General features: G+C 48.3%; 1 protein-coding gene across 2 annotated transcripts in view; it reads right to left on the bottom strand.

The window, feature by feature from the left end:
* Positions 1-473: 473 nt before the first annotated feature.
* Positions 474-13,657, bottom strand: part of LOC144116254 (uncharacterized) — a 32,149-nt gene continuing 18,965 nt past the window's right edge. For both annotated transcript variants that reach the window (XM_077650969.1, XM_077650970.1), the window contains exons 5-6: positions 12,418-12,995; positions 474-771 (exon numbers count right to left, since the gene is read on the bottom strand). In XM_077650969.1, coding sequence (XP_077507095.1) covers positions 647-771; positions 12,418-12,995 — 703 coding nt within the window. In that variant the 3' untranslated portion in view covers positions 474-646. The remainder of the gene's footprint in view (positions 772-12,417; positions 12,996-13,657) is intronic.

Here is a 13,657-nt window from a genome sequence, read left to right as displayed (position 1 = left end):
CCCCCCCCCCCCCCCCCCCCCCCTATGCTGCAAACATGGAAATGGCCCAATAGGCAGGGCTGCAAACCACAGCGCCGCGTGGTGAGATTTACAAATTCTGATCGCCAGTGATTTGTGCTAATATTTTTTACTCGCGACTGCACCCGGAGGATATGTCACAGCAGTCTTGTGTTCTCTCAACAACTATGCAAAGTCTCATTGCCCTTCTCTGTGTACCCAACCAACTTCTGCACTCACATGACTGCTGCTATGGCACAAACCTTGAGCACTGTTTGTAAAGTCTGCAATAAATTATCGGGTTTAAAGGCCTCTATCAGCAATTTAGGAAGTGCAAAAGAAACTGTCCGGAATGAGCATCAGACTAACCCATTCTGATACTGAAAAAGCTCTTCCCATTCACAATGCTACAGAGAGTGTTGTTTCACAGTTGATTAAACACTCACTGCAATTACAAGCATACATTTGAAACTCAATGAAGCAAGCACCTCTTGCCATTTATGAAACACTGAAACCCTGGTTTTGGTTACAACCAGAAGCTCGATTTAAGCTTTAGCCAGACACTTGGTGTGGCAGCCATCATCTTGAGTGGCTGTCAAGCTTGCGCTGTTGTTCTGGCTGCTTGAAGCTGATGACAACTTCAGTTTTGTCATCGCCGTCTTGACTTGGGAATATGCGGACTGTTGGACTTTGGTGTGTCCAGACGAGAAGCACGCTTGCGCTTGGGTACGTTCTCTGGCAGCTCCTCCTTCACCTGCCTACTGGATCCCTTGGCTGCATGGAGACATTTTGAGCAGATGCATAAGAAAACAATGACATCTGATGATTGCGCACACTCTGGTTAAAGTTTGTTTCCAATTGCTTAATTTCAAGCCCTTTAAGATGCAAGGCAGTCCAATCAAATGATAGTGCCAGTGGTGCAGGCTACAGTTTTCCAAAATTTTGCAGTAAAGATCAGTTTTAACGCAATACCAGTGCCACCTGCAGTCACATTCAGTATGACCTGCAACACTCTGGCAACATCTGCACTTTGTAGCAATGGAATGTGCCATTATGTACACTGCTGAGGTACAGCGTATTGATATTACAAAGTGGCACGAGCGGGGGGGCTGCTCCTATTGTTCAGTGCATACAGGTTTTGGAAAAAAAGAAGCGGCGGCACAATCATTGCCCGCCCTCCGCTTCTTCCTAGCACTTTCATTGTGTGGAGCTCCCCTTCTTTCACGTTTTTTTTCCTGCTCCTGATGTTTACAAAGCAGTGTTTATGCCACTTTCATGCACTAGGTTGGACAAGTGGGTATGCGAGAACAGCCCAAGAGTGCAAATTATCTCTTTTTAAGGCCCCAAAAATGTGAAGAACAACGGCTAGTTTGGAAAATCAAGTTTCACAGATTTGACTGGTCCTGGGCTCCGGCTGTGCTGCGTGTGCATTTATACGCTTTGAGCCACATCTTATTTTGAAGGATAATGTCATTATCATTACCACAAATGGCATTATCGTAAACTCTTGACACAGGCATGTTTCTGATACCGTATAAATGCGTGTAAGGGCTGCACCGTTTTCCTGAAGGAAATATTTTTACAAAATATTATCCGTGTAAAGGCCTCACCCAAACTTTTCATGACCCATGCAAGAAGAGCCTTCGAAATGCATGCGCCGTGGTCTCCATGATCAGCTTATGCCACACGGCATAAAAAGTAAACCATGAAAGTCTGCGTTGCGACATTCATTTTTGTCAGTTTGCTACAAACTTTGGGACATAAGGAAAGAATGCCACGCGACATCCACGTTCATAATAAGTGGGCTTCAACGGACCTTAATCTTTTGAAATGGCAGTGACAACTAAGGTCTTGTCCTCCTCGATAGCCAGCACATGGCGCCACACAATTCAAAAGCAGCGAGATTGGAGCAGTTTTGTGCAATTTTCTCAATTTCATCAGGATGGCACAGCTTATCTGGTTTGGTGCAACGGTGGCATCACTGTGCACCTTTAAAGGATTAGCTTTCCTATGGCATTCTCACTGTGCTATTTGACACATACCCAAATCAATATCTGACTCACTCTTCAGATTGATTTCAACAGCCCTTCCGCCAGGTGAGCAACCTTAAATATGCATCTTAAAGGGATACTGAGGCAGTTTACGAATCTGCTAACCTTCTAGAGTTCTGAAGTAGACTTGTTGCTAACCGTGTCTGTGAAGTTATTTTTTCGGTTCTGGCTAAGACACAGGCGCAATGATCAATTGAAAGCATGTCGTTCAAATACCCCGCGTCCCGTGCGAGCGCAGGGGAGGAGGACAACGGAGAGGGAAACCTCATCCATATCGGCGAACGTGACGTCACGTTGAGGAGCCGGGGATACTTCGAGCCACCCGAGCGAGCTTTCGGCGAGCTTATTTCTTGCGCTGTGTGCGTTGTTGCTCGTGCTATGTGCGTTGCGGACGTACAAAACATGCCACCTGAGTACAAGCGCAAAGTTAAACATGAGTTACAGCTCTGCGTTTGGGTGCACGAACAACTTATGCCGCAACTGTGTTGTCTTCTACTGTTTCCCGCAAGATGGAAAGCTCGCAGCGCAGTGGGTCGCTGCTCTGAAGAGGGAGAATTTCAAGTCGGCCAAAGGAAGCATACACTGCTCGAAGCCCTTTCGTCAGAGCGGCTGCATTGCAGAGCTTGTCCCCAATGCGATCTCTAGGGCTTTCTGTCAAGGAGGGACGGATGAACCACGACACCGTTCTTTGGATTTTCTCGCATATGAGATGCGAGTCACCATCGCCAAGAAGCGCCTCTGTTAAAAGAGGAAAAGGGAGTTAAAGGCTGCTACTTCCCATTCTAATTTCGTTGCTTTATGAGAGTTCAGCTCTCTCTCTGTGTGCAGCTTTGCGTGAAGTGTTGACAGCAGATCAGTCCTCGGAGAGTGACATCCCGATGGGACGGACAGGCAGCTTCAGCGCGTGGGTGCATTTGCGTGTCTTTTTTTTTTACGCAAGGGGACACACTACATACCTCTCCGCTGATCATTGCGCAACCCATTAGCAGCATTATTTGCGTGCAGACCGGCTATTAAAAGAGCCTACTGATGTGTCCGAGACTCAAGGGTCGAGGTAGCTCTGCGAGATGCATGGCACGTGCCTGACATGCTCTTGGAGCCCCTGTAGAAGTTTTATAGAGGCTCAGGCATGTGTGGCTCCCCTCAGCACAGACCTCATGGGGCGTGCTGAGCAATGTTCAGTTCGACGCATCCAAGCACGAAAGCAAGCATCGAAATTGTTGATATGCAGCATCTTTTCCACACGTGTTGCTGCCTCGTCACTAAGAACAGCTACGCGATTAATATGAAAAGGTTCGACAGAGGTCTCTCTGGTTTCGGATGCCAATTAAGAGATAAATGAACACCAACCAAGTTATTGTAAGAAAACATGACGCTTTGAAGCCTTGCTCGGTTTATTCATCAATGTGTTATTGCGGGCGAGTTGTAGCTTTGCTTTTAAACACATACACAGTTGACCGCCAGATCACTGAATTTAAAACTGTGCATGTAGCAAGAGGGAGTGATTCCGAGGGAGCGATTAATATTTCCCGGCGTCTGCTGAACATGCGTTGACTGAAGCAACAGCCTTGTGCATGGTTTTGGCTTGGCCTCCAGCACAATAGTTCCGTCTAAGTCTATCCTGTGCTCACATGCCTTGCATTGCTTGGCTGCTGCGCTTCGCTCACTTCGACGTCACTTTTGTGCTGCTTCATTCTTTCCGTGAGATAACTCTGGGCACCCAGAACAGGGTATTTTGTATACAACGCCTTGGGCCTATCCTTTAGAAGACGCTCTTTCGGGAGAGGCAAGAGACATCCGGTGGTGGTAACCGGCTTGAGTATTGTTCGCACCGCTTCTTTTCCGAGAATAAGAGCAGAGGTTTCCCCGACGCCTTTTACGTGTGGTATGCATACGTGTTTTTCCCGCTGCCATATGCTTGGGCTAGGCAAAGAACTTTTTCGTTGCGTCTTTTTGATTTCATATGATACGTGGGATGAACGAACTGAGGTATCTTTTTTTTGGGCGGCAGCGGAAAAATAGTAGCCATAACCGCTTTTAAAACACCGCGGAAAGCTGCTATCTGCACGGAAGGCATCGCCCGACCCATGCCGGCAGCTTCTCCTGTCCTCAACGTGACATCATGACCTCTTGACCAATCAGAGACGGCGGCGCAACCCACAGTGTGGCCCGCGGCGGCGGCCACATATTTCTGCTAAAAAAGACAATTCGCGCTTGTTTGTGCTAAAATTGGGTTCGATATTCGAGTACGCAGCATGAAAAACTGTACGACGGCCCTGCAAGCCCGATTTTCACAAAAAGTGCTTCAGTGTCCCTTTAACAATAAAAATGGTAAGCCATAAGATTTTCATGCCATACTATTCCCACCGAAGCTTCAAACAACACCATCCAAGGCTCCCAAGACAGGTTTCACCTCATAGCACCTCAGTTGTTGCACAACGATCAGTTTCATGGGGAATGCACAGTAGTCACATCTAGTGATATACAGTAATTTACACAGAAGAATTCAATGCCGTTAGATCACCTCATAAGCCCCTAGTTTACAGAATGTCAGCTCATTAGAAACTACACCATAGTATGGGACCCTCGCTCATTTCTGACCAACAAATTAGAATCTACCCAGAATTGTGGACTGTCTTTTACCCTGCCTATAAAGTCCACCCTTGTCACCACCAAGTATTTGTGATTCCCTGCAGCCAACCATATAAACCTCCCGAAGCTGAGGTAGGTGCACTACCTTGAGATTTTTTTCTTCTTTTTGGCAGATCTAAATATTCTGAAAGAGTTCAATATTTCGTGTGGTTTCACCAGAAACGGCCGCCAAAGTAACTTTGCCTTTCAGTGGCGCCGCAGACATTCCTAGCGCAATGAGAATTAATACGCAGACATGTGTACGTAACGATGGCATCTGGCGCATGACTGCCTGCGAGTTTTGCTGACAGCTCAGGCTCCACGCGTGTGACTGCCAGCCGTTGGTGCGAGGCAGTTTTCGGCTGGTACGCTCTTCTGCTGGCTTCACTGACAAAGGCTTGATGGAAATCAGTTGTATGTTCACTTGAATATAAAGTTACTGTGTCAGCGGTAACAGGTAACAACTTTCGACCTTTTACGACGAGCAGTGGCTATACGCTGCTCCACACATCATGTGCAGTGCTGTGAGAGGTACGGCAATTGTCCGCATGAAAAAAATAAAGGGAGGCGTGTTACTCCGCACTTTTGTGGCCGAGTGGTCCAAGGCATGAGAAAGCGAAAGCCTGTCATTAGCAATAAGAGTGCATTTAATCAAGCTCATGACAAACGTATCATGTATTAAGGGGAGGCACGGGTCTTAGAGCGTGGAAATATGGGGGGACAAAGCCTTTCGCCCCTACCCGCACTCCGCGGATGCAGCGTTCCCGCTCGCTAACCGCGGATGCGGTTCGTGCTCTAGGGACAAAGGGAAGGGACGACACTAGGGTTAACACTCATATGCTATTTATTACAGTTGCAATTAATACACAGAGCGGGCCAGCTAGCTACACAACATCAACGAGGCATTCCTCGGAAATAGAAGGCTACGTAAGAAGGACTTCCGACTTACCGGCTGGGGCGGGGGCGCGACTTCGGAGGTATCGGCGGCGAACGTTTCATCATCATCATCAGCCTTACTACACCCACTGCAGGGCAAAGGCCTCTCCCATGTCTCTCCAATTAACCCTATCCTTTGCCAGCTGCATCCACCCTTTGCCTGCAAACTTCTTAATCTCATCCGCCCATCTAACCTTCTGCCGCCCCCTGCTACGCTTACTTTTTCTTGGAACCCACTCCGTTACCCTTAAAGACCTGCGGTTATCTTGCCTTCGCATCACATGCCCTGCCCAAGCCCATTTCTTTCTCTTGATTTCGACTAGGATGTCATTAACCCGTGTTTGTTCCCTCACCCACTCTGCCCGCTTCCGATCTCTTAACGTTACACCTATCATTTTTCTTTCCATGGCTCGCTGCGTTGTCCTTAACTTAAGCTGAACTCTTTTCGTTAGCCTCCACGTTTCTGCCCCGTAGGTGAGTACCGGTAAGATTATGCTGTTGTACACTTTCCTCTTGAGGGAAATTGGTAAACTGCCACTCATGATCTGCGAGAATTTGCCATATGCGCTCCACCCCATTCTTATCCTTCTAGTTATCTCCCTCTCATGATCCGGATCAGCTGTCACTACCTGCCCTAAGTAGACGTATTCCGGCACAATTTCTAGGCTCTCGTTGCCAATTGTGAACTGTTGTTCCCTTGCTAGACTGTTGAACATTACCTTGGTTTTCTGCATGTTAATTTTTAGACCCATCGATCTGCTCAGCCTGTCTAACTCGTTGATCATGATTTGCAGTTCACCTCCTGAGTGAGCCGCATTCTTGAGGCAAAGCCATTCCCTAGCATTTGTTGGGGAAGGCGGTCAGAGCGCGCGTTTGCTGCGCTCGCTTCTCTGCCTGGAACCAGAAGTCCAGCGGCAAGGCACAACGGATCCCCGTGCACCTGCCGCAGAAGGTGGCGGGAGCGTGCGGCTCCAACCGCTCACGACGCTGGCCGGATCCCGAAGAGCCTCTCTCCGGTTCCGCAGAATTCCGCGCAACCTACGAGGTGGCGCTCCCGTCGCCGTTTCCTTTCCCCCATGAGGGAGACTTCCCTCCTCGCACAGCCGGGGGCTGTCCGTCCCGACGGCAGACGATGAAGATCGGCCGCACCGAAACGGAGGGGGGAAACAGGTTCCCCACAAGAGCAGTAAAAAATGGTCAAAAAATCGATTTTGAGCAAAACTCATTTTCGGAACGTTTGGCCTTTCGAACACCTATTCTCAAATTATTAATGCTAAGTTCGGTCGGAAAATGCGATAAAATATGCTTTCAATATACCACGGCAGCCACGAAATGCCCCCAAAAGGGTGAAATTTGTTCGAACTTCACGCGGGCGCCACGGACGCTGCAGTCGGCTGATCGCCACCATCTTGGGTTGGTTTGAAGCTGTTTTCTTTGTGCACAATTTGCAATATCTCAAAATGGCGTCGATCAAGCAAAACGGCTGCCCTAGCCAGTTTTCCGAAGGCTGTTTCCGGGTCGCTGATTGTCTCGCTGACGACGCCACGGGACCGAGTTCCAGCACGAATTGCATCTGGATCACTGTACAGTTCGTATTGATGATGCATACTACTCTGTGGCAGAGCAGGTGCAGCTTGTTGAGCGATCCGCACATACGAAGTCTGCTCTGTTGCGAAAGTCAGCGACCCAGCGCAACTTATAAGTTCTTGGCGTAAGCACAGAGTGCCAGACCGTTGATGCTGGTACCGAGTTCGTGATTGCGGACATGAAAGATTTAAACAACTTTTTCGTGCAAGCGAAGTGCGGAGCCTACGACGTAGGAAGTCTGACTTTGAGCAAGGCAACAGACAAGGAGTATGGCTTAGCTGTAAAGCTCCAGCTCGTCTGCGGCAGCCGCAACTTCGAGAGGAAGCAATTTTCTTCCCTACCAGTAAGTGAAACTGCCAACATAACTCCCTTTGAGGTCAACATGAGGGCCATTAAGGGAATACAGACGATAGGCAAAGGCGTGACAGCCCGTGCCGACTTTTGCACCTGTATGAACCTGTCACATCGAGGTCTGCACCACAAGACCATTCAGGGACACCTTGAGAATTTTGTGAAAGCCTGCAAGCACAGCGACTGCAAGCAAAGCTGCCGGTGTGGCAGTCATCAAGGATCTCTATAGAGACTTCCTGAATCCAGTTGGGAACATTTACATTATTTTTAAATGGTTCATGGATGGCCCAAATTCGAAGCTATCACATCAGTGTGCGCTGCATTGTTGAGCTGTGCACTGGTCTTGTGATCGACCACATTGCTTACTCGAACTTTTGTCTCGGATGTGCGTTGGGACCACAGCCACAAGATGAAGGCTACAGTGACTGGCTCGCCACCCACGAGTGCCAGCGAAACATCGATTGTAACTCTGGCCGCATGGAAGTGGAGGCTGCGCTGACCATGTTTCAGAGGTCCCTGGCCAAGTATGGTCTGCGCTACACAACCGTCCTCTCAGATGGAAACAGCCGAACATTTAATGCTTTGTCAGAAGCAAAAGTGTACCGATTCATAAAGATTGACAAGACTGTATCAACCACGTTCATCATAAGTGAATGGGGACTGCTCTGCGGAACCTGGTTGATAGAAAGAAGGCTCAGGGTGAATCTCTTGGTGGAAGAGGCAAGCTGACGCAGGAAAAGATCAAGAAGATCACCAACTACTTCGGCTATGCCCTGAGGAGCAACAGTAATGACGTTCCAGGCATGAAGAAGGCAGTGGAAGCTACACTCCTGCACACAACTTCTACAGATGATGTCCCGAAACACTCCAAGTGCCCTGAGGGTGCTGACTCTTGGTGCAAGTTGAACAGAGCCTTGGTCAATGGTGAACATCCACCTCCACTCAAGAGCGCCCTCCCGGCTTGTGTTGGGGCTGTTCTGGAGCCAGTGTTTGCAAGGCTCAGCGATGAGAACCTGTTGGCACGGTGCAGTGAAGGAAAGACTCAGAATGCGAGTGAGCCTACACTCTCTCATTTAAACGCAAGCTTCAAAGAATGGGAATGCTTCTTTGGAAAGTGTGAAGCGGGCTGCTGCTGAGGCTGCTGCCATCTACAATCAAGGAAAGAGGGCAACTAATGAATCCATCACTGCAAGTCTGGTCTATGCTGCTGGTGGCTGCCTTGTTCGCCGAAGCCGAGAAAAAGACGCCCTGCGTTTGCGCGAGGCAAATGGAGCTCAGCTAAAGAGCACTAATACGAAAGAGAGACTGACAAGGCGGCACAAAACGGGAGCAACTGAAGATTACAGTTCTAAACTGCCATGAAGACGTTCTCCAGCAGCACAGGGCAGCGTGCTGCCTACCATCCAGGCAGTTCTTCTCAAAGACAGAGTAGAAGACGTGTTGAATGTCGCACCCAATGGTCCTTTTCAGGACCAACCAACAGCTTGCCATGGTGGCGGCTTGGATCTCCTGGGCTCCAGACCGCTACGTCCCTCAAGAACAGTCTTCAGGATTCAAAATATTGTCTTTTGAGCTCGACACCCTAGCCCTGCACTCCATTGTCTCTAAAAAAAAATATACCGATAACTTCATGAGAAATTTTTTTTTACAGCTTCATCACGCTTACATCTTTGACATTTTTTTTATTAATGTTTGCTTGGATAGAATAAGCAACTTTTTGTTTTGCTTTGTAGGGAAACAAATAGAGAACATCTAAATAAAATCTGTTGTTGAAGATTCCTCCCAAAATTTTCTGTAGTCAGTGTCAAAACATTAAATGCGAATTTTCTTTTTCATGTTTTTTGCCAATGTCACTAGGCTTACGGAACTTTTCATCATATTTTTGTGGTGCAATTTTAATTAATTTTACACCGTTGAGTTCAAAAAGAACTGTACTGTGGAGCTATGCTATTTTTATGAGGCTAAGTTGAACGTATCAACAATAATACCAGCTAATTATATTCCAAAATTGTGAAGAATCGACACAATTGAACATTTTTATATGATGATGTACCTGAATAACAATATAAACAACATAACTCCGCATGGCAGCTCTTTGCCTAGGGCTACATTTCAATCGGAACCAAAAATGTCTTAATGACCCATAAGAAATTATCTAATTAGGCTTCAGTTATTTTTCCATAAGGTAAGAACTACTGAGATAAGCTGAAACTAATTACATTTTCGAAAACAGTACAAAGAAATACATGTGCATACCCTATTTCATTACGATAAGACTGCAGGCAAAGTATTTACCATATTTACGTGCATAATTTGCGCCCTCACATAATTTGCGCACCCTAAACTTATCACCCGGGTTTACAAAAAGTTTTTTACTAGCATATTTTACACACTGCGCTGTGCTAGACCACCATCATGCATGCGGGCTCTACCCTATGGCTCTACCCAGTAGCATTCGGCTATTCCGCGTTTGTTCGGAAGGCTTTTTGAATCTTTTGTGCACTGGGTGTTCATGGTGGTGTCAGAGGCCGCTGTTACAATCGCGGCGGCACCAGTGGCATAGCCACTCGGAATGGCCAGCAGCGCTTCCGAGGAGGATCGGCAGCTGATAGAAGAGCCAACACTGCTGTTTGTTTGGCTGATGCATGTGACTCGACTGCCGACTACGCTTTTCTTGGTCGCTCTGACTGCTTGTGTTTGGCTGTTCTGTCGTGTCTTGCGATGGGATATCACAACTATGTCACAACTGCTTGTCAGCGCCTTATCACGGCGCGGAGCGGTGAAGCCAGTGAGAATAACCGCGTGCGCACAAGTTTGCCCATAGACGACAATCGTTGTGTCGGAAAACTTGTGCGCACCGTGGCTATTCTCGCTGGCATCACAGCTTCGCGCCATGATAAAGCGCCGACAAGCAGTTTGGACAACGTTCGTGCGGTAGTGTTAAAGGGGCTCTGAAACGCCTTTCGAGGAGAGCACATTAACTCACTTAATCACTGTGTTGCCATGAAAAAGAGCCAAATAATACTCTTCTACAAGCAGCAGACGACCCACAATCACACGTCAAAGTTGGCGAGCCCTTCCCGGCGACTTTTTCAAGCTCGCACCCTCCTCCACCCCCCGCATCTGCGCAGACAAGGCGAGAGGTGGCCATTGGTTAGATTCTTTCAGACGTCAGGCAGCTACCGTGGCCGCGGCCAATAAGCCGCTTAGCTCTGGCGGGTTCGGGAAGCTTTTTTTCGGGGGAGGGCCAGCATGGGGTGCGGGTCCGGGTGCTGACGTATACGCAGCCAACATACACTATACCTATATTGCGTGTTATGACCTTTGTGGAGTTTTTTAAGTGGTGCTCGCGAAATCTCCACGTAATTTGCGCACCCTCTTCTTCGAGCCCTAATTTCTAAATAAAAACTGCGCAAATTATGCGCATAAATACGGCATTATTTTTCACTCACCACAAGATTAACAGCTTTGACAGCATTGCGCCTGATGTATGGAACAACTCCAAAGCACTATCACTGGCTTCAGTGTGGAGTATATTAAGACCAGCAGCACTCAGCAAACAGTGCGAAACCAATCCATGTTGCCCAGCGTGGCAACAGCCAGCTCATCATTGCAGGTTATTTACATGAGCCCACACTCACGTCACCGATGCTGGAGTGCCTCCAGGCAATGCAGTGCGGGAAGCATTCTAGTAGCCAGAACAGTGGGGTGCATTTATCATGGAAATATGTCCACTGTTCGACATTTCCGGAGTACCATGAAAATCACGCCAGGGCACTTATTTTGAGATGGCGAAAAACCAAAGCTGACAGAGGACTGAACAGTATATTGTTCATAAACTGTTCAGTCCTATCTGTCAATGTTCTTGTCTGAATTCAGGCTTTTGCATCACAGTAGTTTTATCTAATGTACACCTGGAGGACGGTAGTCTACATTTTTGCACTTTGCTTTGCGCACACAGTCTAGAATGTCGAAGAACTGCTCCAAAATCGTGAAGGCCGCAGTGCGATGAGGTAGCACTGGTCCCACTTTACAAATGGTCCCATAGCGTTTTGAGGATGCTACAACGCGGACTGAATAGCACGTTTCAGTGTACCAGAAGAACGAAAGGAGCATGTGGGTGCAAGCAAGAAAATTATGCATAGGTGTTAGAATGGCAAGACGCCACCTCAAAATAAAAAAATAATGGCCAGTGGGGCACCAAGCAGCATTCGAAATGGTACAATGGGCCGAAGTGCATGCCCAATGACAACGACAGCTGCAAAATGGCGTCAAGTTAAGAAAAGCAAAACCAACACTATGTGGTCGAACTAAATTTCGGCAAGGGGGACTTCAGATCGCCGTGCCTGCCATAGCATGCACAGCTGAGGTGTGCGGCCATCACTGTTTCATGCAATGCAAGTTTGGGGGGGGGCCCATATGGATAATCGCTGGCTGCGCTGGTCATACCTCGACGGGACCCCCGTCCAAATTAACCCGTGGGAGCCCACTCATGTCCGATGGTATGCATAGACTTACATGGGCGCCGGCTGGGACCGCGTTCCTAGATTGAATTATCTGAATTAACGGAGGTCGAATTAACAAGATTTCACTGTACAGGCTTTTGGCTAAATTGTCGTCGACTGATGCACGTATGGGTCCCTGGCTCTCTCAAGAAGTCTGCGACTGCTTTTTCGCTGAGGTGCCCCTTCAACCAGGAGTTGGAAAATTAACAATTTGATTGACTGACTGGTTGATTGATCGATCAATCAAATCACCCTGGCACTGCATTGTCGCGCTGGGCAGCAGAACGAGCTTTCCCACAGTGTTACACAAGAGTTTCATGACCAGCAGGAACTACACAGAAAAACATGAAGTATGTTACCTGAGGTAGAAGTGTTGTCATCCTCTGCTTTGCCTCGCCCTTCAGTTTTCCGGCTAGACTCTTTCACTTTTGGTGGTTCACTTCGCTTTGCACCTGCTGTGCTGCTGTCGCCTTTGGACCCTCCTCCACCTTTTGGCTCTGCCTTTGGGTGGTCTCCCTTGGCTTCTGCCTTGGATTCAGCTTTGGATTCGGCCTTGGAATCGCCCTTGCTGTCTGATTTGCTCTCCCCTTTGGATCCCTTTGAAGTATCTCTGGACTGCTTGTGCTTTTCGTGGGGCGTCCCTACGTCTTGAGTCTTGCTTTCAGACTTCGCATCTGATGCTTTGGATGACTTGGTGTCCAATTTGGACGGTTTGCTACTGCTGCTGCTGCTTTCTGCTTTATGCGGCTTGCTGGGCCCTGAGGCAGGTGGCTCAAGCCGGCTAGACTTGTGGCTTGGTGTACTATCATTTTTGACCTTGCCATGAGCATGCTCTGGCTTCACCCTGCTGGTTGCCTGGTTGTGCTTGGGCACACTCGTGTCACTTTTACGGGAGGATGCTGCTGCAGCAGTGTCTGACTTGGACTTGCCTCCAGACCTGCAATTCCCATTGTCCCAAATAAGTCACCAGCACCCGTGATGGCAAAACCACACTTCAGCAGCTCATGTGATCACACAAGACCAAGTAGATATTCAGTAAGAAAAGGCACGCTCAAAGCTTTCAAGATAACAAAACCAGAGACAGCACAGCAGAGCACCCCCCCCCCCCCCCCCTATTCTCCAAGTCTGCCTTGTCTGCACTGAAACGTGCACCGTTACAGGAGCATAAAATATCAAAACAAGAAATACTGTAAATTCAACTGCAAGTTCTCGTTGAGTACGACAGGCTGCTGGTGCCCAGTACTTTAAATTCATCATGCCTGCACACATTATCATCATCATCATGAGCCTGACTACACCCATTGCAGGGCGAACGCCTCCCCCATGTCTCTCCAATTAACCCCCTTTGCCAGCTGCGCCCACCCTATGCCTGCAAACTTCTTAATCTTATCCGCCCACCTAACCTTCTGCCGCCCCCTGCTACGCTTGCCCTCTCTTGGAATCCATTCCGTTACTCTTAAAGGCCAGCGGTTATTTATCCTGCCTGCGCATTACATTCCCTGCCCAAGCCCCTCAAGTTCGACTACGGTGTCATTAACTCGCGTTAATCCCTCACCCACTCTGCCTGCTTCCTGTCTCTGAACGTTACGCCTATCCTTT

The sequence above is a fragment of the Amblyomma americanum genome, chromosome 1 (assembly GCF_052857255.1).
Source record: "Amblyomma americanum isolate KBUSLIRL-KWMA chromosome 1, ASM5285725v1, whole genome shotgun sequence".
Taxonomy (NCBI): Eukaryota; Metazoa; Arthropoda; class Arachnida; order Ixodida; family Ixodidae; genus Amblyomma; species Amblyomma americanum.
This window is presented reverse-complemented; position numbering and strand designations above follow the sequence as displayed.